At 39.7% G+C, this 24,900-nt stretch overlaps 1 protein-coding gene across 6 annotated transcripts in view; it reads right to left on the reverse strand.

Moving 5' to 3' along the window:
* MME (membrane metalloendopeptidase) overlaps nt 1–24,900 on the reverse strand; it is a 116,221-nt gene that overhangs the window by 86,382 nt on the left and 4,939 nt on the right. For all 6 annotated transcript variants that reach the window (XM_027543131.1, XM_027543115.1, XM_027543123.1 and 3 more), the window contains exons 2-3: nt 24,120–24,289; nt 23,379–23,414 (exon numbers count right to left, since the gene is read on the reverse strand). In XM_027543131.1, the coding sequence (XP_027398932.1) occupies nt 23,379–23,414; nt 24,120–24,279 (196 nt within the window). In that variant the 5' untranslated portion in view covers nt 24,280–24,289. The remainder of the gene's footprint in view (nt 1–23,378; nt 23,415–24,119; nt 24,290–24,900) is intronic.

Below are 24,900 nucleotides of genomic sequence, written 5' to 3' on the forward strand. Positions count from 1 at the left end.
TGCTCCTTGGAAGAAAAGTTATGACCAACCTAGATAGCATATTAAAAAGCAGAGACATTACTTTGTCAACAAAGGTCCGTTTAGTCAAAGCTATGGTTTTTCCATAGCTGTGTGAGAGTTGGACTATAAAGAAAGCTGAGCGCCAAAGAATTGATGTTTTTGACCTGTGGTGTTGGAAAAGACTTTTGAGGGTCCCTTGGACTGCAAGGAGATCCAACCAGTCCATCCTAAAGGAGATCAGTCTTGAATATTCATTGGAAGGACTGATGCTGAAGCTGAAACTCTAATATTTTGGCCACCTGATGCAAAGAACGGACTCATTGGAAAAGACCCAATGCTGGGAAAGATTGAAGGCGGGAGGAGAAGGGGACGACAGAGGATGAGATGGTTGGATAGCATCACCGACTTGATAGACATGAGTTTGGGTAAACCCTGTGAGTTGGTGATGGACAGGGAGGCCTAGTGTGCTGCAGTCCTTGAGGTCGCAAAGAGTCGGACATGACTGAGCAACTGAACTCAACTGAACTGAACTGATGAATAGGGTGAATATCTATTATTTGATGGATTTGTTATAAAGTCAACAGTAACACTGAATTAACAAATATTGATACTTATAGCTCAGGGAACTCAGTGCTCTGTGGTGACCTTAATGGGAAGGAAGTTGACAAAAGAGGGGATATATGTATATGTATAGCAGATTCACTTTGTTGTACATAGAAACTAACACAAATTGTAAAGCAACTATTCTCCAATAAAAATGAATTTTAAAAAATTCTGAAGCATTGACCCTTGGTAAATGCAAGGTTAGGTTCCTATGAGCCTCTGATCACACAGCATTTTCATCAACTGATCAATACATAACCTCATTTTATGTGTTCCTGTTTAATTTCTGATTTAATATATACATCATTGATTCATTAACATTGAAGTCAACAGCACTACAACTCATACCTGAATGAAGCTTATGTATCACATGTCTTTTCTCTGTAAGGCACATCACAGCCTTCTTGCACTTAGGAACACTAGATAGCACTTCAGCACTAGTCCTGGGGACCATTTTAAACAATAAAATAATTAACAAATAGTATAAAAAATGTGAAACATGTGGCGGTAAAAAGACCAAGAGAAGGACCCTTATTTACAATCTCATTGGACATCAGAAGGGTACACATATGCGGGTGACGGAAATGTTTCATCAATCTATAAATGATCTCAAAAGTGTGAAGACTGATTTGGAGGTTACAAATAAATTTTAACCCATAGGCAAATTAGCAAATAGAAAATTTGTAAATGACTAGGGTCAACTACAGTTTTGTCCATTTTTTTCTTTCAGGCTTTTAAAAAATATCCAGGAAAATGTGCAAAACAAGCAACAATATTAAGTGGAAATGGACTCAAATCATTTCTTTCTCAGTTACTATTGTATTATTAAAAACTCCTGGCCCTATATGTTTTAGTGTTGAACATTTTAAATGGACTAGCCATCTATTTATTTACAACATATATGAAACATTCCTAGCTTGGTGGCAAATTCTCTTGACTATTCTTTCCATGCTTAAATCAGGTTTAAGAAAGCTGTTATGAGCAAAACTGTTTTCAGCTTATTCTCTCTCAATCGGCTTATGCCCTTGGTTTTTTGCTCCCAACCACACGACATTTTCATTTTGATACCTTAAAAATTACTATAATCATCAGCCTGGTCTATGACCATTTTCGAAGTGTCCAGAAGACATCAGAGAAATGCTGGGCATCAAGGAGCAAACGCTCCTGTGAAGACCAGAGGACATTCATTTCTGACTCAACCTCCTATCCTGTCTCCTTTATTAACACATACCAAGCTTGATACTCGGGTTTCCCTGGTGGCTCAGTAGTAAAGAACCCACCTGTCGATGCAGGAGACACAAGAGATGCGGGTTCAATCCCTGGGTTGCAAAGATCCCCTGGAGAAGGAAATGGCAGCCCACTCCATATTCTTGCCTGGGAAATCCCATGGACAGAGGAGCCTGGCGGGCTACAGTCCAAAGGCTTGCAAAGAGTCGGACATGACTATGCAACTAAACAGCAACAAACCACAAAGCTTGCTATTACTTACTAGGCAATTTTTAACAATTTAAAAATCTCCTTTGACAACATTCTGAAAGTACTGCTGACCTCATTCCCCTGCTGCCACCCTCCTCCCACCATCTCCCAACCAAAATCAAGGCGAAGTCAGAACGTTTTGAAAGAACACAAGGAAAATGCAATGTAATTACAACGGGTCACAAAGGACTCCATTCAGAAGGCAGCAATGTAGAAACTAGAATCCGGGGGACCATTCGTAAAGAGAAAATGACTGAAAATTAGCAAGCACACAGACTAACGCTAATAAAACCAAACAGTTTTCATTATAAATGTTCAGATTCTTGCAAAATCCAATCCTCCCTTTTAAATGAAATCCCTGTTTCAAATGGCTTTTCTGATACCTTGGTTAAAGAAAGGTTGGGGGAAGCAGGTGAGGGAATACCTGATGCTAGATGTAATCAAGATGTAATAAGAACTGCTAGTTAATCATTTAGTTCAACACTCCCCGTCAACCACTGGGTAAGTTCAAGCTAAGCCAAAGTCAAGTCTTGCACTAGTCCAACTGGTCAGTGCCAAAAGCCACCTCTATACCACTGTTCAGAAACTGTGGATTTACACAAGTAGATTCGAAGAAAGTTTCAAGATAATGAATTTTCTCTGTACAGTTGAAACTCCCAGGAAAGGAGATTCACTTTTTGTGTTTTTGCTTGAAGAGTAATTAGTTATATTTCATATACGACATGCATGTGTGCTCAGTCATGTCTGACTCTTTGTGACCCCATCTGGCACTGTAGCCTGCCAGGCTCCTCTGTCCAGGCAAGAATACTGGAGTGGGTTGCCATTTCCTCCTTCAGGGGATCTTCCCAACCCAGGGACTGAATTCTGCATATGGCACATCTCCTGCATTGGCAGGCAGATTCGTTACCACTGTACCATTTACCTTGAATGCATAGGCACAAACATACACTTACAACCATGCCTCCACAGGCTCCATACCCACATACACACAGACACAAGCCATACATAGTTAACCTGGAATACATTTGCTATCAGATTTACAGATAAACTCACTGTCAAATTTATAGGTAAAATATGAACTATAGGATTTTAATTAAGGTTCAGCCAAAGATGTGCATGTCATAATAACAATAAAAAGTCAATGTTTGACATGTGTTAGGCACCAGGCACTTACTTCATGCATTTGCTTCAAACTTTAAGTCTGAAGTACGGCAACAATATTTTTGTCCCCACTTTGTATGCTTAGTCACTCAGTCATGTCCGACTCTGCGACCCCATGGTCTGTAGCCCGCCAAGTTCCTCCATCCGTGGGGATTCTCCAGGCAAAAATACTGGAGAGGGTTGCCATGCCTTCCTCCAGGGGATCTTCCCAATCCAGGGATCGAACTCAGGTCTCCTGCATTGCAGGCAGATTCTTTACCGTCTGAGCCAACAGGGAAGCCCACTTTAGAGCCATAGTAATTGAGTCCCCACTTTAGAGCTAAAGAAATTCAGGATAAGGAATCTGTATGTGAAGTCACACTGTTGGTAAATAGCAATGCTGAAGGTTTTAATTATTTTTCTTTCTTACAACATCTTCCCATTGCCCTATAAATAGGACATATTATGTTTATTTTAAGGAAACCTAGGCTTTGAGTGATTACATGCTTGAAGTTATCAATACGACTTTAGAGAGAGCCTAGGTCTAACTTTAAGCTGATGTCTTTCTACGGAATCATCCTTCCGTAACTCCAAATAACACTAAAAAACATTTTGAAAGCTCCAAGACTCTAAATTAAATTATATAGCAGTCACTGTTTTTTTGATGCCCAATTAAGATTTTAATTGCTTCATAACATGAGTACAGCTACATAGTTTTTCACCTCGTTTGACCCTAGACTTTAAAACTTGTATAGATAATTACAGAAATCTCAAGTCTAATGGACCTACAGTAATAATCCTTAGTTGGCGTTTCCAAATTAGTGAAATTCTTCAGCCTTATCTTACAGCCCATTTAAATGAATGGCTCATAGCCAAGAGAGGATAGTCAATAATTTTCCAGTAGGGATTCCTTCAAAATTCACAACCCAAAACATCCTGTTAACAAATGGAAGCCCTGAAACTGTGTTACAATTAAGTTAAAGTGCCCTAAGTCTAAAAATAAATTTTCTTTTTCAAGTCCAATTTGCATTTTAAATCCTAAAAGATTCTCTGCTGGCAAAAAGCTATTAAAGATTATACTGCAATTTAAATACAATATATCACTTAAAATAAGTTATCAAGGCTGCATGTTGATTATAATATTAATGAATAATAATGTTCCTCATTTAAGGAAAGATACAGAAGGTTATGAAAAGGCTACATTGTTCCCTTAGTAACTTTACTAGGTAGATCTCAAACTCTGGACACTGGTAGGTATCTCTAAGGAGAAAGCAATAAGATTACATAGCCATGTTTCTCCCATTTAAAAATTTTGCTATTTTGGATCATGCTGTGGAACAAAAGTGATGAGTCCAACTTCAATGATATATAATTACTGGGAGTAATTCAAAACATTCTGCCTTTGCATCAATTTTGGATAGGGAGTGGTGCAAGATCACAATAGAAGGATAAACTGGGTCACTGGTGCTTTAGAATGCTGCCTAAAGTGAAGTCAAAATTATAAAAACAAAACAAAACTCTAGTGGGCACTATGACATTGAGTACATATTAACAAATTAGAAATTTAGTGGATACAAGGTAGCGTAAGGCTCCATATATTTATCTTTTTAAAACCTATCTCTCTTCTATTACAGAAGACCCAGAAGATTATGTTAAATCATTTGCCTTCTCCAAAAAAGATATTTTTTCTTTGTGGACCATGAAAAGACTCTGAAACTTTTCGACAACTATTTTTGAGTACCCCTACATGTCTGACACTGTTGGGATCTGAATATATGTCATGGTGAATAAACAGGTATAATCCCTGCCCTCACAGAAATTGCAGGGTTTCCTCTGACACAAGACTATTTCTTTCATGATGCACATGAATTCCTATAAAGTAACTGTATCTAGAAAGGAAGGGTTGTTATGCTCCACTCTCAGTGTGCTTCTATAAATGAGCTTATTATGGGTGATTGTGTGGACTAACCAGGAGTCTGAATGAGCGTACTATGAGTGAAACATATTCCTAGGATAGAGGAATCTTTAAGGATGATGGTCAAAAACCAGCCACACTTAGCCAAACAGAGACATTCAAGAGAAGGTGAGCACGGGGTCTCATTAAAGGAGAGCAGAGATGAGTTATTGAGAAGGGAGAAGCTCTGAGAGAGCTGGTGTTGGAAAAAGAAAGGCCAGACTAGTGGAGATTTTGGTCATATGAAGTTGGAAATGCTTATGTAAGTAGAACATTAGTTACAAAATCTCCCTGAAAGAAGAAAATAGTGGGAAGAGAAATACATACAGAAACTGTCTTCTTGTTGACCCAGTTCTAGCTTAGAAGGGTAGAATTAACAAGGAAAATTAAACCACCAAGAAGAGAATAATTGACTTTACTGCTAGCAAAAGAGATAGATCAGACAGAAAAGGGCTAAACTCGGGAAATCTGATGGGGAGATACAAAACTAAGAAATCTGATTTACATATGTGGAACAGTCAGAATGAGACCACTTCTTTGCTACTGCATTTATGTATAGGTGCTCTGAAAACACCTTGCCTAGACAACAGTGGCTTTGTAACCAAGATAAGGAACTTGACAGAATAAATATAAAAAACATAAAATGTAAATAAAATATATAAATATAAAACATAAAATAGTCATATATGCAATCAGTATTTATTGGTGACTTACAATTTGCGATGTACCTTGTTAGCTGCTAGAAACAGACTGATGAGTAAGATAGAAATAGTTATTATAGTGGGGCAAATCTATACATTGGAGAACTAACTACAAGTGTGATGGGAGTTATGGGTAAACATATAGGATGTGCTGGGAGCAAAGGAGTTAGCTAGGCAAAGGTGAAAGAGGGAAGACATTTCGTTCATTCACTCAACAGATAGTGGAGTCAGGAACAGAGCTGCGGTCCAGGCAGAGAAGGTGAGTGACAGGCTTCACAAAAGAGGCAACTGAAAGAGGACTGGAGCGTAGAGCGGCTCTCTGTGAGTATGGAAAGGTAGGCCATCCTCAGAAGGAAGGATACAGCATGGATAAAGAATGAAGGGCTAGATCCCCAGGGCTTCAACATCCCCAGGGCAGAGCATCCCTGAGGAGGATCCCTGCCTCTTCAATTGGTGGAAAGAGATCTGTGGGAGCCAACAAGCAGGGCTTGGCCTTTGTCACCCTGTCCAGTTTAGGGAAGGGAGTTGATCACGGGAAAGGATTTCCTCTTGCTGAGCTTGCAGGAAATAGCCAGCCTTGTCCTAGAAGTCCTCATCATGTGCATCTAATAGAAATGGGCCTTTTGATCCTCAATCTATCTGGATGGCTGGTCAGAAAGTTATAAACCATCTTTCAGCACATGCCCTTGCCCAGTCAACTTAGGCTTTGAGGAGCCCTTGCTTGGACAAGGCCTCCCCATGAATCCAGACAGAGTTCTCATGGATTACAGATATTAAGCTGCTGGTTGACCTCTTCTGTAAGATTTGTACACAAAGGCATCATTTGTATGACTGTATGGGCTAGGTTAGAGATGGAGCTTCAGACTATCAATCATGCAGTAACTTAAAAGTATGAGATGTGCAGTTTCTAAGAGTTAACTCAAGGTGTATTTCCAGGTAACCCACAGACTATAAAAGCAATGATAATTACAAGTATACCCTTTACCCACAGCAATGATTTTACTTCCAATACCTTAAACAATGACTATTCCATAAGAGACACTCCCAAACAACCCTTCCTTCTTGTCTTCTGTTAGTGAATTATCACCACCTGTTATTTTAAAGCTGTACTTTAACTGTATCAAAATCTTAAGATATTTTGATACTGGCTTCTTTTTTCCTGTTACTACAGTTAAATATGGCTTTTATTGTTCATTTAAAGTCAGATAGATCAGATCAGATCAGTCGCTCAGTCGTGTCTGACTCTTTGCGACCCCACGAATCGCAGCACGCCAGGCTTCCCTGTCCATCACCAACTCCCGGAGTTCACTCAAACTCACGTCCATCGACTCGGTGATGCCATCCAGCCATCTCATCCTCTGTTGTCCCCTTCTCCTCCTGCCCCCAATCCCTCCCAGCATCAGAGTCTTTTCCAATGCGTCAACTCTTCGCTTGAGGTGGCCAAAGGACTGGAGTTTCAGCTTTAGCATCATTCCTTCCAAAGAAATCCCAGGGCTGATCTCCTTCAGAATGGACTGGTTGGATCTCCTTGCAGTCCAAGGGACTCTCAAGAGTCTTCTCCAACACCACAGTTCAAAAGCATCAATTCTTCGGTGCTCAGCCTTCTTCACAGTCCAACTCTCACATCCATACATGACCACTGGAAAAACCATAGCCTTGACTAGACGAACCTTTGTTGGCAAAGTAATGTCTCTGCTTTTGAATATGCTATCTAGGTTGGTTATAACTTTCCTTCCAAGGAGTAAGCGTCTTTTAATTTCATGGCTGCAGTCACCATCTGTAGTGATTTTGGAGTCCAGAAAAATAAAGTCTGACACTGTTTCCCCATCTATTTCCCACGAAGTGATGGGACCGGATGCCATGATCTTCATTTTCTGAATGTTGAGCTTTAAGCCAGTAGGCAGTATCTAAAAAATTTTGAACTTTTGACACATAGATTTTCTTGTATTGAAATAAAATAAGACAAAAAATTGATTCCTCCCTCTCTAAATTTTTTAATTTAACAGGCATGATTGGCTGATAGTTGAGAGAAAAGCCAGATCCTTGGCTTTCTGTATCAGCATACAACATCACTGAGCTGTTTCTTCGTCAGCAAATGAAGAAACATTTTCCTTCTATATAAAATGTTGTCATGTACATAAAGTGGGCTCAGGTAGAAGTAATCTGAGCCAATCCTGGGAGACTGAATCCCAATTTAGATAGACTATGAGGGATCAGCAACAGAGGAAGTTCCTGCCTAATAGCAAGAAGCTACCCAGGGACAAGGAGCAGTAGGCAGCTGTGATGAGGGCACTGTAACCAGCAGACTGTGTGCAAAAGGCAATAAGGTAGGTGCCAGTCCCAGAAGACAGGGAAGAAAAAGCAGAAACTCAATTTCCAAAACTGGGGGATGAGCCAGAAGTGAGGTCCCAAGGGACAAGGTAGGAACCCAGTCACTAGAGTTAGGTCAGAGGTAGTTCACCAGGCGCGAGACTGACCAGACTCGGGAGCCAGAGCCAATGACCTTGGCTTAGTAAGTGCCTGGGGCTGGAATGGAGCTGATCCTGCAACAAGGGCCTGCATGGAACTCAGCCAGTTTGTCAGCTTTGCAAATCTTTCCACTTCTTTACTTTAAGTTTATTACCATAGTTGTCGAAATATGTCAAGTTTCACAGCATCTGTAGCTGCTACCTTACATTCTCTTTTAGAGATTCATATTTGCATGGATTTGAGTTTAAGGAGACTTTCAAGGTTTCACTTGTACCATTTTTTCCCAACACATTGTCATTTCCTTACTACAGAATATTATACGCAGGGCTTAGAGAAACATTCTGTTCAGTTAATGACTTTTTAAATATTGTTTTTTTCTTTGATTCACTTATATATAATTAAATTATTTCTCTGAACATATATACTTTTAATACTTTGCTTTTTGGTTTCTAAGTTAGTGAAATCATTAATTACTATATATATGTGTTTGGGGGTAATGAATTCATTCTGGCTTCAGATTGGCAAGAGATATCAGAAACATCTTAATTTCACTCAATTAATTTAATTAAAGCAGAAAATTAAGCCTCTAGATTTAACAAACTTTCTTTTCTGGTAGTATTTTAAAATAACTACTAGATCCTCAACAACGTTTTATTATAAGTCTTTAATGATTTGCGAGTTCTTTAAATAAGAAATTCTCATGGCATCTGATCCCATCACTTCATGGCAAATAGATGGGTAAACAGTGGAAACAGTGGCTGACTTTGTTTTTCTGGGCTCTAAAATCACTGCAGATGGTGACTGCAGCAATGAAATTAAAAGACATTACTCCCTGGAAGGAAAGTTATGACCAACCTAGATAGCATATTCAAAAGCAGAGACATTACTTTGCCAACAAAGGTTCGTCTAGTCAAGACTATGGTTTTTCCAGTGGTCATGTATGGATGTGAGAGTTGGACTATAAAGAAAGCTGAGAGCCAAAGAATTGATGCTTTTGAACTGTGGTGTTTGAGAAGACTCTTGAGAATCCATTGGACTGCAAGGAGATCCAACCAGTCCATCCTAAAGGAGATCAGTCCTGGGTGTTCACTGGAAGGACTGATGTTGAAGCTGAAACTCCAATACTTTGGCCACCTGATGCGAAGAGCTGACTCATTTGAGAAGACCCTGATGCTGGGAAAGATTGAGGGTAGGAGGAGAAGGGGGCGACAGAGGGATGAGATGAGTCAATGGCATCACTGACTCGATGGACATGGATTTGGGTGGACTCCAGGAGTTGGTGATGGACAGGGAGGCCTGACGTGCTGCAGTTCATGGGGTTGTAAAGAGTCGGACACGACTGAGCAACTGAACCGAAGTTCAATAAAATCTTAATTAACAAAGGAAACTACTTAAAAGATATGGCCTAAGCCATCTTCACCACTTTATGGTTGGCTTCTTTATTCTTGCTTTAAGCATCAAGCCCAGAGAAACAGAGGTACTGCTGGCTATTGGTTACCTGCTAATCGATTTCAATTTGATTTCCTAATCCACCTAGTCCGTGCTATGGACCAAATCCCTTTTTATTAGTTTCAGGTTAAGGTACTACTTTGAAAAGTTTTTTTAAAAGACGTGTTGTGTCTAAAATGTGACAATTTTGTTTGGGCTTTTTTTTCCTTTTGATTTTGAAGGAAGATTATGCCTCTGAAAAATATTTAAACAAACATTTTGCTTTAAGAACTCACTGGTTCACTTTGAGTTTTCATCTAGGCTGACAAAAAAAAAAAAAAAACGAATTCATGACTAATTCTAATTCCATCAAATGGAGTTCCCACACAACATGCTGGACGGGTGGCCCTCCAGCATCTCCTCTGACCCACTGCTGCGGACCCACTGGGGTGATACAATAACTGGTGACATATAGAAATCGAAAACCCTAACCAGAGTGGGTTAATTTCCAAAGTACAAATGATACATTTTATTTCATCTCTGAAAACAAGAACAAAAATGTCCACATCTAATGAGAAACTGAACAACTGTTCCCAAACTTTACCTGGAAATGATATGTACATAATTTCTTCACAGTAAGGCAGGGTATAGAGAAGGGTTTGGAAAGATACCTTTCATGAAATATTTTCCCATACTTATTTTAATAAAACATTATAATCATTGCTACTATGTCTGGCAGTGCTAACTTCTAGATCAGGTGGCCCATACTATGATTCTAGAATCTGATTCCTATCAGCAAACATTTACCTCCATTCAGAAGAGTATCTCCTGCAAGTCTGCCTTTAGAGAGTGAAAGAAAGCATTTTGGGTTGTGTGAGGAAGCAGGATCAGAAGAGCATTTCTAGAATTATCTTGGACAAGAAGGCATGATTTATTAATCCCTAAGCTTACTCACAAGTGATAAAGAATCTGCACACGATGCAAGAGACCCGGATTCGACCCGAGTCAGGAAGATACTCTGGAGGAGGAAAAGGCAACCCATTCCAGTATTCTTGCCTGAAGAAATCCATGGACAGAGGAGCCTGATGGGCTACAGTCCATGGGGTCACAAAGAATTGGACATGACTGAATGACTAACACACACACAGCCTACTCACAGGACACTCCCCCAGGTCTCTGATTTAAGGGAGGCCCTTTTCCCTGAAGCTCTCGCTTCGTCAGCACTCCACACACTGAAAAACAAAACCAGCCTCCTACCGTCACTCTACAAAGCTTCAGATCATTCCTCTCTACTGGGTTTATTTAGGCTTCTGCCAGCTGACCACCCCCACTTCATCTGCTTTATCTCTGTTGTCTACTAAATTCCTAGACATTCATCTGTATTAAAGACTCGACATCTCGCTCAGTCTTCCCTGCCACAAATGTTCTACCATGTTCCCAGATAACATGAGGGACTACGTGGACAATTGCTGCTACTATCTAACTTAAGAATTTCTTAACCTTACAAAGTCTCAGGACCTTCACCTCCATTCCGCATTCATATCTGCATTTTCAGGGTGATGTTCTGATGTTATCATATGGAATAGTTACCTTTGACATCTTTTACTTGCATCATCTACACATCAGCCTTCCCATCTTCAGAAGCTTTTTCACTTCTTTAGTCCCTCTGCACCGGCCCTTTTACTTTGCTGAGAATTCTTACTTCAGGTCTACTCTGCTCTTTCTTGGCTTTTCCTTTACCTTCTATTAGGCTACATCCTATGGTGCCATCATTTAAACTGTCATCTCACCAGAGAGTTTATTCCCTTCCCCTTACAAATGAGCCCACCCTGAATGCTCCCTGCCACCTACCTTTTCCCTTCCAACTTTAGGTTAAGATAGTTCAGAATATTTGTATAGAATTATCAATTGACTTGTTTATTATCAGTCTCCCTTTTTACTGCATGCTCATTTTGAGCAGGGACTTTGTTGTTTACTTCTACATCTGCAGCAACTGGAACAATGTTCAGTAAATATCTGTGGAAGACATTATCTGTGATGCTGGGAAAACCCTGTAACTGCTTAGTTTAATGCCATTTCAAATAAGAAAACTTCAACAGGGCCATTAATTCTGTGCAAAGCCTTTCTACACGGGCCTGGTTAGTCTTTCCTTTCAACTCCACACACTGGCCCTTTCCAGCCTTCAAAACCTGTAATTTCTCTTACAAAGAGAAAACTGAAGTAACTGGGTGATGTGTCACACAGGTTCCCATCCTTGCCAGCCTCTAACCATACTAGCACTCACACTATCATTACCACTTTCCGCCTGGTAAGAGAGGAAGAGGGGTTCCTCCTCTGTTTAATAGTAGCCCTGCTGTCTTTTCTCTGAATGTATCCTCTCTTATGTCCCCAGGAACAAGATCCATCATTTTTCCCATCTTCCAATGGAATCTTCAATCTCTTCCTTCATTAAAAAAAAAATTTTTTTTTTAATGTGGACCATTCTTTAAAGTCTTTATTGAATTTGTTACATTTTGCTTCTGCTTTATATTTTGGCTTTTTGGCCATGAGGCATGAAGGATCTTAGCTCTCAGATCAGGGATCAAACCCACACCCCCTGCATTGGAAGGCAAAGTCTTAACCACTGGACCACCAGGGAAATCCCAACCTCTTCATAGTTTCATAGTTTCATTTCTATCTTATCAACTTCTCAGCTGCATTTAACTCCAATGATCAGACTCTAGCTTTTAACATACTCTCTAATTTCTTCCCGTGTCCCCTGGCTGAGTGACTGGCAACACTTATCACCCAGTTTCCCAAGCCAGCAACGTCAGTTACATTTTACTCACTTCTTTTTCACAACCTCACATATTTACTTTATGCCTATATTTACTCCTAAAGAGCTCTCAAGTCCATCTATTCTCTCCACTCTGTTACCATCAAATCCAGGCAACCATTAGGGTTATGGTTAAGGGGTAGTAGACTAATTCCCTGCCCACAGCCCTTCTTTAGTTACAGTCAATGAACCTTCTCAACAATTCTGATCTTCACTGAAAACTTCATTCCATAACTTTTCACTGGTATTGGTAGAAGGTTCAAACACTTTACCATGGAATTTACCATGGACTACAAAATCCTGTGCCAATGCTGACATACCCTTATCACCCCTACTCTCACATCCACACACACGTCACCTATGACTTAGCCTTATAGTCATTATTCTAGTTCTTTGATCTTGCTAAGCTCTCCCTCATACCCAGGACACAGAAATAGTATTCCCTTGTATGGGTAAAACTCTGTCTCCGCTTCACCAGGTTGGCATGAGCTAGCAGGCAAGCTTGACAATGCCATACCTCTGCTTAAATCCTTTAGATGCTCCCTAGAACATACTTATGCATTTTCTATAGACTTGAAGAGGAATTACAACCCAGTGCATTCCACATTACACTCCAGTCATCATGAACTCTTTGCAGACCCTACACTTACCCAGGTTTCCCAGGCGTATTGCATCCAGCCTGTGCACATGCTGCCCTCTGCTCCACTGGCCTGCCAACCCCTGCCTGGCCTTCTGAACCAGCAGGCAATGTTTCCTCTTGCAAATGCTTTCCTGGCCCTGTTACAATCACTCTAGCTGCCAAGCTATGTAAGGATTGATTTGGTTTTAGGTGCTCTGTTCTCAGAGCGCCTGAGGCACACTGCTTCTCTCTGCCCCAGCACTTACCCAAACCACATGGTAACTTTGTTTATTGGTCTGTCATGCTGAACAGACTGTCACTTTCCTGAGGGCAGGGTATACCTAAGTTCAAACTCCCAGTGCCTAGAAAAGTGCTTAATATTTAGAAAGTGTTCAATTAATGTTTTGGGGAACTATAAATGAATGAAGAGAGGAATAGATGAGGAAAGATGTTGTTCTGAAGTCTCTATGGAAATATCTGTGCCTATATTATACTAGGAAATCCAAAGGAACAATCAGGTTCAGCTTCTCCATTATAATTAGTTAAAAAAAAAAAAAAACAGGCCCAGTGTCCCTCAGCTCTGACTTAGTTTTCACTGAGTAGCATTGTCCAAAATTGCACCTTTTAAAGCAATCAGTTGGTTACATATAACTTCTTGTAAAAATGCAAATGCCTAGGGAATTTCTATATACCTTAATGTCACTTTATTTACTTAAATTCCTTTTCTGCCAACACTCAGCAGAAACCACTCTGCTGAAGGACTGGGAACTTTGTGTGTCAGGGAAAAGAGAGAGGCTGGCATGGGTATATTTTAAAAGTTTCCCCAATTATCGTAATAAGCAGCCATAGTTGAGAATCACTATTGCTCAGTGCTTCTCAATCCTTACTGTGCAGTGTCCTCTCCTGGCAATTTGACTAAAAATGCAGTTGCAGATTCAACAGGTCTGAGTTGGGATCTGAGAATTTGCATTTTTGCAAGTTCCCAGCTAATGCTGATGCTGCTAGTATGTGGACCACACTGTGAATAACAAGAATCTAGTTATTCTCCTCTTACTGTAGCCCTCTGGCTTCTTTACTTTTAGAGTTTAATCCCTGGGGAGGGAAGGGATAACAGTGAGTGTCTGCAAGGGTGAGCACAGAAGAGCTATGTGTTCAAATCAAAGTGTGCCTGACTGATTTCACACATACCCAAAAATGTGGTTTGCTTTACAGGAAACATGGATGCAAGTGCCCATTACTAATTTTGCTCATTTTACCTGATTTGCAGGCTGAACTGTCACTCCTTGTGCTAAGACAGAGCACAGTAGTCAAGGAAAATGTTAATAAGAGATGACACATTTTTACCTGAGTATCTAAAATATACTACTTTCTCTCTCTCTCCCCCTCCAGCCCCTACCCTCTCTCTTTTTTAGATACACCTTCCACTTAAAAAAAATACATTGACTGCCTTTTGATTCTCAATAAATAGATTTTTACCCTTCAAAACTCAGCCTTAAATAGTGCATCTGCAACTTTCATGAAAGAACATATTAAATGGAATACATCTGTGCATTATACCTGTGGTGTATCTCCTTGAAGAATGCATAAAATGAAATGGGCTGTCATTAGTCTTTGCTGTTTCCCTGTAAAATGAGACACTTTTAATTTCAATTTTGTAGATAAGGAAAATGGAATGCAGAGAGCTAAACTGACATAATTAAGATCACATACTAGCAACACAGGATGTGGCCCAGACTTACATCTCAGTTCTTTGGTGCTGCTGGCTTTGTGGAAAAAGAAGCCATAATCTTTCAAAAGATTTTGCCTTAATTATTCATAACACGTCTCTTTGAAATAAAGTTTACCCTTTAACAGTCTTTCTCATGCACATATCTATTACTGGAAGTTCTCTATATTCTAGTCATCTAATTATTAACCTATGTGGTTCATAAAAGAATTCAAAGTGGCCTTACAGGGATATATAAAATAAAATCATATACATCAGCTGAGAAAGAAAAAGGAGGGCAGGGATAATGCTAATGAATCAAATGTATACAAAGAGGTCCTATCATTAGAGGTTAAAGACAAATCTCTTGACATATTAGTAGTCAGGGTGAAAAGGGAAACAATTCACAGCACTCTCGGGAAAAACCAACACCTTTTCCCAGGAGCACGATTATCCCCAAGAACCACTCTGCGGTAGACCCTGTATCCTGCCTTTGATTAAGAGGTGGTTGATCTACCTGGCCTACCATACCACATATATCCCGGACTTCCTCTGAAAATGCAACTCCAACATATGCAAACAATGCTTCCCATGTCCAATTCTGAAATAATTTTAACTTCTTAGTTGACTTACTATTTCCATAGACTTTTCATCAATATAATGTTAATGTAATCAGATAATAGGTACTCACTCAAATTGAGAAGCTTAAATTATTTAGTGATTTGGTAGGCATAGAAAATGACACATAATTGCTTTGAATTGTGGATATGGGAATCAATGGACTCAACATTTACTAACGATTCCAAGTATAAGATCAAAACAGAAGATAACTACTTATAAATGGACACTGGAGAGATGGAAAAAAGGGATAACGGTGATTTTGCTGCTTTTAAATCATATACCATAAAATTCACCCAGTGACTTTTAATACATCTACATATTTGTACAATGATCACCACAATCCAACTCTAGAAACATTCCATCACCCCAGAATGTTTCCTTATGTCCATTTGTGGGAATCCTTGTTCCAATCTCAGCCTGTAGGCAATAGCTATTCCACTTTCTGCCCCTATAGTTTTGCCTTTTTAGTAAAATAAACCTTAAGATACCAAATGAACTTATCAGACATTGCCAATTTTTTTCCCTTTAGCCACTGAATCCAATTTATCTATGTTTTCCATACCTTGACCATGTACTAAAAAGAGACGGTGCATGACTGCTTAAAATCTACCTAGAACGTAAGAAAGATATGTTATATATGAGTGTACCTATCACATAATTGACTCCCTTTCTTGGAAAGGATCTGACTGACAAATGCTAATTTAGACTGGAGAATTTTTGAAGCTAGTATTTTTACACAATTGTCAGGAGAATGGTGTCAGGGAAGCCCAAAGCAAATTGCCACATGCCACATTTAAATTAACAAAGCTATGCTTCAGCAGTCTTCCCACTAAGATACCTGCTGTGTTCTTATTGCCTGAAGGATTTTTTTCAAGCTTAATTACATAATGAAATCGCCTCATCCACTCTGAAAGGCCGTTACATGGCTGGCAGCTCTCATGAGTCAGTCTGCAGTCTTCAGTGTACTTATCTAGTTGGTCATTTTTCTTCTTGGAGGTCTCGGGTGTCAGCAGACAAGGAGGGACCACGACCCATATCAATGCAGATATTCCCTGCTGTTGTCAGGAAAAGGCCAGTTGCTAACAAGATGCTTCACTGAGGTTACTACCAGGATCTGGCCCTTGCAGAAACGATCAGATATTTGGAAGGTTCATTTACTTCAAAGATTATAGCTTCAGCCACACAAAAGTGATTATATATCAGAATAGGAATACATTATCTCACCAAGCTGAATATATCTATCAAATGAATAGAATGCCTCCTTTCCTGTATTAATATTTAATACTTATCAAAAGTTTGCTTGGTAAGTAGAGAATTAAAGTAAAGAAAATGGATAGTTCTGAGAGGTTCATCCAGATCCTGGTGCTCCATAAATCTCTCAGGACTGCCACAATTGTGCAGTGTACAACCTGCACACCTGTACAGGTATTCCTGCTGTCTTGAGAACTGGACTGATCATGTATCTGAACTTGGTTTCTCTATCCCCTGGAGAGTTGAGGACCACACCACTAATGTTTGCTTCTATAAACGCCTCAATTCCAAGTTGAGTTTGATGTACTAAAGTCACTGATAAAGTTGCTTACTGTTCTCAGTAAAGTAGCTTGGTTCTTGGTCAAAGAGATATTCATTCTTCTCCTTCTCAGTTTGGATTTAATTATTTCAGGTCTCTGAGAGTCATTTATGTCCTTTAATTCCAAGTTCTAGCATGAGGGGAGGCAATTTGCTTTCAAATACTATATGTACAAGTATAGAGCATTAGAAGTTTGACAGATGCCTAATTTTCTTTAAGGCAACATGGAGAAGTGGTCATGAATACAGGCTCTAGAGCCAAGCTGCCTGGAGTGCAATGCTAGCTCAAGTTTGTTCATCTGTAAAAAGAATGTATGCTGCTGCTGCTGCTGCTAAGTCACTTCAGTCGTGTCCAACTCTGTGCGACCCCATAGACGGCAGCCCACTAGGCTCCCCCATTCCTGGGATTCTCCAGGCAAGAACACTGGAGTGGGTTGCCATTTCCTTCTCCAATGCATGAAAGTGAAAAGTGAAAGTGAAGTCGCTCAGTCGTGTCTGACTCTTTGCAACCCCACAGACTGCAGCCTACCAGGCTCCTCCATCCATGGGATTTTCCAGGCAAGAGTACTGGAGTGGGGTGCCATCACCTTCTCCTAAAAGAATGTATAACGGTACCTAATTCACAAGGTCACTATAAGAATCAAATGTAAACTGCCTGCAACTGGGTCAGACACACAAACAGTCAATAAGTGTTAGCTATTATTATTCTATTTTATTATCTCCTATTTTTACTTTATTAGATTCGATTATTATTCTCCTGTATTATACCTCTCTATTAATCTTTTTAACATTTCTTCCTTATTTTTATATGTTACACACAATTTAGTAATAAAAGACTAGTTTAGCAAGAGACACTGTGTATGCATGTTTAACTCTTCAAAGACAGGCCTCAAATAAAGAAATTATAGAAGGGTATATTACTAGTTCCCTATTGCTGCTACAACAAACTGTCACAAACGCAGTGACTCAACAGAAATGCATTATCTTACGGCTCTGGAGGTCAACAGGGATACATTCCTTCTGGATACGCTAAAAAGAACCATGCCTTTCCTTTTTAAGCTTCTAGAGGCCACACACTTTCTCTGGCTTATGGCTGTATTACTCCAATCTTGGCTTCCTCTGCTTCAGTTCTCACATCTTCCTCTCTGATTCTGACCCTCCTGCTCCCTTCTCCTTATACTGGGTTGGCCAAAAGTTTCATTTGGGGTTTTCTATAAATGGTACCTGAGTGGACATTCTAGCCAACCCAATAAGAACTCCTGTGATCACATAAGACCATCCAGATAACTCAGGATAATCTCCCTGAGTTATCCTTAACTTAATAATCACATCTGCAAAGCATCCTTTGCCTTATAAGGTAACACATTCACAGGATCCAAGGACAGGAAGTGGACCTCTCTAGGGAAGCATTATTCTGCCTAGTACAAAGAGAAAGCATTAGATGATCTCCTGAGATTATTTAAGCCAGTGGTACTCAACTGGAGATGATTCTGCTGCCCCAAGGAGACTTCTAGCAATGTCTGGAGACATTTTTTGATTGTCACAATTGGGAAATGATGCTGCTAGTCACCTAGTGGTAGAAGCCAGGGATGCTATTAAACATCCTACTGTTCACAGGACAGATCTTTCCACACAGTAAAGAATGATCCAGCCCAAAATGTCAACAGTGATGAAACTGGAAAACCTTGATTTAAAGTTCATGATTCTTTGACATCTCAGTAAGTTTTCAGTGCAGTGGAAGCCAGTTTCAAGATATAGATTTACAGAGACATTTGAGAAATCACATTCAGGCTCTGTAACTCCATGTTTTTTACAACCTTGTATGGTAAATAATATTACTCAGACTTGCCATAACTTGTTAAATAGTAGTTGTTTCATTTTAGGTGTGGTGTAAGGCTCTGGCTTTTCCCTGTGGTCATGTATGGATGTGAGAGTTGGACTGTGAAGAAGGCTGAGCACCAAAGAATTGATGCTTTTGAACTGTGGTGTTGGAGAAGGCTCTTGAGAGTCCCTTGGACTGCAAGGAGATCCAACCAGTCCATTCTGAAGGAGATCAGCCCTGGGATTTCTTTGGAAGGAATGATGCTAACGCTGAAACTCCAGTACTTTGGCCACCTCATGTGAAGAGTTGACTCATTGGAAAAGACTCTGATGTTGGGAGGGATTGGGGGCAGGAGGAAAAGGGGACAACAGAGGATGAGACGGCTGGATGGCATCACTGACTCGATGGACACGAGTTTGAGTGAACTCCGGGAGTTTGTGATGGACAGGGAGGCCTGGCGTGCTGTGATTCATGGGGTCGCAAAGAGTCGGACACGACTGAGCAAATGAACTGAACTGAATCTTTGATAGTGATGCAGTTTTTACACAAGCAAGTTAAAGTGTGTATTATAAACATAATTTTTGTGTATATTATAAATACTGGGTTGGCTAAAAAGTTTTTCAGGTTTTTCCATAACAGCTTATGGAAACCCTGAACTAACTTTTGGCCAAACCAATATTTAATATTGGCCAAACCAATATTTAAATTTATAGAGGTCTAAAGAACAAACACTAAATTTCAAGATGACCCACAGCCTTCTGTAATATTTTATTTTTGCCTTAGTATGGCTTGACCTCCATCCCTTGACTTCATAGGATCAAAGAGAGAAGTATACTTGCCATGACTTTCCCTTCCACGGGGAGAAAGATTTAAGCTACAACCAACTTTTACTTAAACACCATGGGTATCAATACCTAAACATTCCAATGCTCAACAATTTCTGTGCTCAGATTTGAATCTTCCCAACTGCAGATAGTGACTGCAGCCATGAAATTAAGACACTTACTCCTTGGAAGGGAAGTTATGACCAACCTAGATAGCATATTGAAAAGCAGAGACATTACTTTGCCAACAAATGTCCATTTAGGCGAAGGCACCCCACTCCAGTACTCTTGCCTGGAAAATCCCATGGATGGAGGAGCCTGGTGGGCTGCAGTCCATGGGGTCGTGAAGAGTAGGACACGACTGAGCGACTTCACTTTGACTTTTCATTTTCATGTATTGGAGAAGGAAATGGCAACCCACTCCAGTGTTCTTGCCTGGAGAATCCCAGGGATGGGGGAACCTGATGGGCTGCCGTCTATGGGGTCGCATAGAGTCGGACACGACTGAAGCGACTTAGCAGCAGCAGCAGCAGCATGGTTTTTCTAGTGGTCATGTACGGATGTGAGAGTTGGACTGTAAAGAAAGCTGAGTGCTGAAGAATTGATGCTTTTGAACTGTGGTGTTGGAGAAGACTCTTGAGAGTCCCTTGGACTGCAAGGAGATCCAACCAGTCGATTCTAAAGGAGATCAGCCCTGGGTGTTCTTTGGAAGGAATGATGCTAAAGCTGAAACTCCAGTACTTTGGCCACCTCATATGAAGTGTTGACTCACTGGAAAAGACCCTTTTGCTGGGAGGATTGGCGGCAGGAGGAGAAGGGGACGACAGAGGACGAGATGGCTGGATGGCATCACCAACTCTATGGACGTGAATTTGAGTGAACTCCGGGAGATGTTGATGGACAGGGAGGTCTGGCATGCTGTGATTCATGGGGTTGCAAAGAATTGGACACCACTGAGTGACTGAACTGAACTGGTCTGAACTGAACCTTTTAAAGTAATCTATAGAATTGCTGGTGGGAGACTTTATATTTTTGTCAACATCCTTTTCTCCATCTTTCTTTTCTTTTCCATCCATTCCCCTCTTTCACTTTCTCACTTTTTTTTTCTTTCCAAAATTTCCCCCAGAGTTTTCTTAATCTATAGAAACTTCCAAAACTGACAGTTGTATTTTCTGACACAGAAAATATTTTCTAACCAGTAGAGGACTGTGTGTGTGCATGCGCGCGTGTGTGTGTGTGTATGTGTAAGTAGAGCATGAAAACTCTATCCATAAGTGTAAGTTTCACCATTCTTCCCCCAGGGAGGAATAGTAACTAGGAATACAAATGTATTCTTAACAGCTTGTGAATCAACAAAGCAGAATGAAGAAAAACATACAGCTATTCAGCAATCTTGTTTATCACTGAAGTTATTCCTACTGTATACATTTCTCTGCCAAGATACAGTTCTGTGAGGTATTTTTTACATTTGGTATGATTTCTAAGCTACAATTAAAGGATCCAGTTTAAATACATTTTAATGAGTTAAGCCTGGCAGCCACTATCAAAAAGAGCCAGAGCCTTACCCCTAAACATTAAGTCACGTGTAAGATTTCAGATTCCAAATGTCACATTGCTCATTGGGTGGGTATCACTGAAGAAACCTGCTCAGATCTCTAGGGTACAATCACCTAGATTGTAGGTGATCCTACAAATCCTAGGAATCAAAGGATCTAGTTTCTTCAAAAATAAAATCCAAGAAAAAAAAGTGAGAGGGAAAAAAAGAGTGTCCGAGAGAATCTACAGATTAAGAGACTTAATAGGTCTGTCAAGTGTATTGAAAAACAGAGATAATTAGAAGTCAACACGTAAGTGGGGTTTTTTCAAAACTGAACAGCATGAGCATATCATAGGGAACTGGTAAAGAGAAAGGAGGGATGGGACCCAGGGAGAGGGCAAACAGTAATTCAGACAAACAACTTGAGCATTACCAGCTTTAGCACAGAGACCCTGGATACCACCCAGCCAAGGGACCTGTGTAGCCATTCCCCTGAGGAATAAGGAAACTCTTTGGTTTCTGGGAAGGCTTTTGGATGGGAAGTATGTGTTGTTATGCTGAGGAGCAAATGGCTGGTATCCTAATCAGGTTGCCCTTAAGCTACCCACATCATGTCCCAAAATGTCTATATGGCTAGTGCCCTTAAGATCCAGTGGTTGGGGAAGGGTAAGCAAAAAGAGCACATATACACTCAGGACATTAGACTACAACCTATAATCCCATAGTTTTCCTATCATTATTCTGCACAAATCAGTAAATAACAAAAAACCACATAAGACAGTCCAACAGAAAACGTTTAATTTGTGACAGGTTATTTCTTAGAAGAAATGTAGACACTAGAAAGGAAGTTTAGAACCTCTTGCTAAAGGGCATATATATTATGTCCATATCCAAGGTGTTCACATATCTGCGACCACCTTTCTTCTCTTTGTCAAAATGTTCTTTTTTTCACCACACTCTAATTGATATGACGTCTAAAAGCATCATATACTTCTCTGTTCCCTTTGCTGATTTTTCTTCTCCTTCTACTCTAATTCTTGATGTCCTCTTAATTTCAACCTTATACTTCTCCTTTTAAGAACTCAGCTATTCCCAAGGCTTCAACCATCCCCTCTTGGCTGACAGACCCTAAATCCACTGCATCTTTACTGTCTTACTGTCGATCTTCACTTCGATATTACCCCTGACTTAGACCCAACAGATCTAAATCCACATTAATCACACCGCCTCCGAAAACAAACTTACCTAACTTCGTTGTTTCTGTGTGAACTGCCACAGTCGCCCAAGTCCCTTGAGGTTTCATACTTGGTGTCATGTTCAAATTATTCATATCCTTCCTTTAGCAAGTCAGTGCTATTGAGCCATCCAATTGTTTCATTGCTTTTTCATCCCACCGTAGGTAGCCCTCCTCAGTTCACATCTGACTTACAGAAGCAGTCCCTACCTGCCTACTCTCCCTAGCTTCTCACTCAGTCCACCTACCCTAGCATTCCCAGAATCACCTTCCAACTATTGCCTTATTGAGTGATCTGTTTAGGAAAATATCCTTTCAACTCCTACTACAAAATCAGGGCTAAACATGAATTTTCAATGCTCTCTGTAACTTTTATCTATCAAGTCTATACTTTCACTGCTTTTCTACATGATTTATTCCTGTCTTTTCTCCTAGTTTAGAATTTTCTCTTCTGTACTTCCGTTTCCACATCCCAGCCCTGCTTTAAGACCCCTCCCAAATCTCAGTTTCTCTACCTTGCTTATGATCTGCATTGAGAAATTTAAAACTAAATGATACGACGTGTGCCATTTCAATGTGCTGATTTTCTTTCTCCAATTATAAGGCAAGCTTCATAAAGCTAGAGACACAGTTCTCCATCTCTACCCTACCATATACTCTGGGGTTCAAATGAGTGAATTCCTTTTTAGAATGAATAAATTAACTATCTACTACTTAAATGTATTTTTATTTTCTTTGACTATAAATTAGTGATTTATAATAAATAAAAATATACACAAACATAGAGATATATTAGCCTTTGATTTTTAAATATTTATACATTAATTATAAAACTATTCAATTTAAAAACCATATTCTTACCTGATTTTATGCACTCTGATGACTTGCAAATACCATCTAGAAAAAGGAAGATATATGCATAAATACTTGCAATACATGTTTTCTATTTTCTCCCTACCTTTTCTTCTTTTATAAACTATCAATTAAATAATCAATTCCTTAGAGCAAGAATTAAACCCCAAGTATTATATACCACTGACAGAAGTTAGAAGAAAATAAAGAGGAATAAAATAAGCAAATCCTACATTTTTAAATGAAGAGAATGTATTTCTTATATCATCTCTGTCCCCTAAGCCCTTAGTACTATTTAATTGAAATATCAGTTGTTTTAGTCTGATAACCATACCATTTTTTTTTCCCATTTGTGAAAAACTTTTAAGACTCAAATTAGACCTCTTAAATTCTCGTAAAGCTGTTTAGAATTTCAATGACACAACAAAAGTTGACCAAACGAAGTTGGTTTTAAAATTGTGAACATTGTCATCATGTAAAATTATACATTAGAATCTTCATCAAATAAGTATGAGTGCACTCACTATACTTGGCAATTAATAACTTAGTTCAAGCATAAAAAAACATTGTACTTTAGTCAAAGTTAATTGCTCTGGCATATTGATATTACATTTTATAAATGAATCTTTATATCACACAGTCTTTAAGTGTCTCTCTCCTTAACCTATTGTTTAATAGATGGGGAAAGTCTAGGATAAAGACTTCACTCTCTTCTGCATGTTTGTGGGCATGAGTGTGGGAATAACTCACCATCATAGGTTGCATAGAGAGCTATCATTGTCACTGCAATGATGGTGAGCAGCAGGACGAGGACGGAGAGGCTGATCTCCAATGGGGTCCATCTCTGTTTCTTCTTTGGCTTTGGTGTGTTGATATCAGTTATATCCATCTGACTTTCTGATCTGCCCATTACCTAAAATCTGCAAAAAACTGTTTCTTAATTTTTAAAAACTAGTCATAACAAATAAATAAATAAAACGAAGAGATCTATACACAATTTTCTAAATGCCTAACGTGGCTGAATAAAAGTAAAAGGCTGCTGCTGCTGCTAAGTCACTTCAGTCGTGTCTGACTCTGTGCGACCCCATAGACGGCAGCCCTCCAGGCTCCGCTGTCCCTGGGATTCTCCAGGCAAGAACACTGGAGTGGGTTGCCATTTCCTTCTCCAATGCATGAAAGTGAAGAGTGAAAGTGAAGTCACTCAGTCGTGTCCGACTCTTAGTGACCCCATGGACTGCAGCCCACTAGGCTCCTCCGTCCATGGGATTCTCCAGGCAAGAGTAATGGAGTGGGTTGCCATTGCTTTCTTCAGTAAAAGGCTAACTCAGTATAAAATTAGAAATAGAAGTTTTTTTGCTGAAAGTCAAAATTTTGATTCTGAAAGCAAGGAGTATATAGTCATATAAATTAGACAGATCCTGGCCACAATCTTTCGGGGTTTTTTGACATATCACTAAAGATCCAAGCAAAATTAGACAAGGAAAGTTGCTTAAATACTCACATAGAATTTTTTCAGCGGTTCATAAGCAAG

This window comes from Bos indicus x Bos taurus, chromosome 1 (assembly GCF_003369695.1).
Source record: "Bos indicus x Bos taurus breed Angus x Brahman F1 hybrid chromosome 1, Bos_hybrid_MaternalHap_v2.0, whole genome shotgun sequence".
Taxonomy (NCBI): domain Eukaryota; kingdom Metazoa; phylum Chordata; class Mammalia; order Artiodactyla; family Bovidae; genus Bos; species Bos indicus x Bos taurus.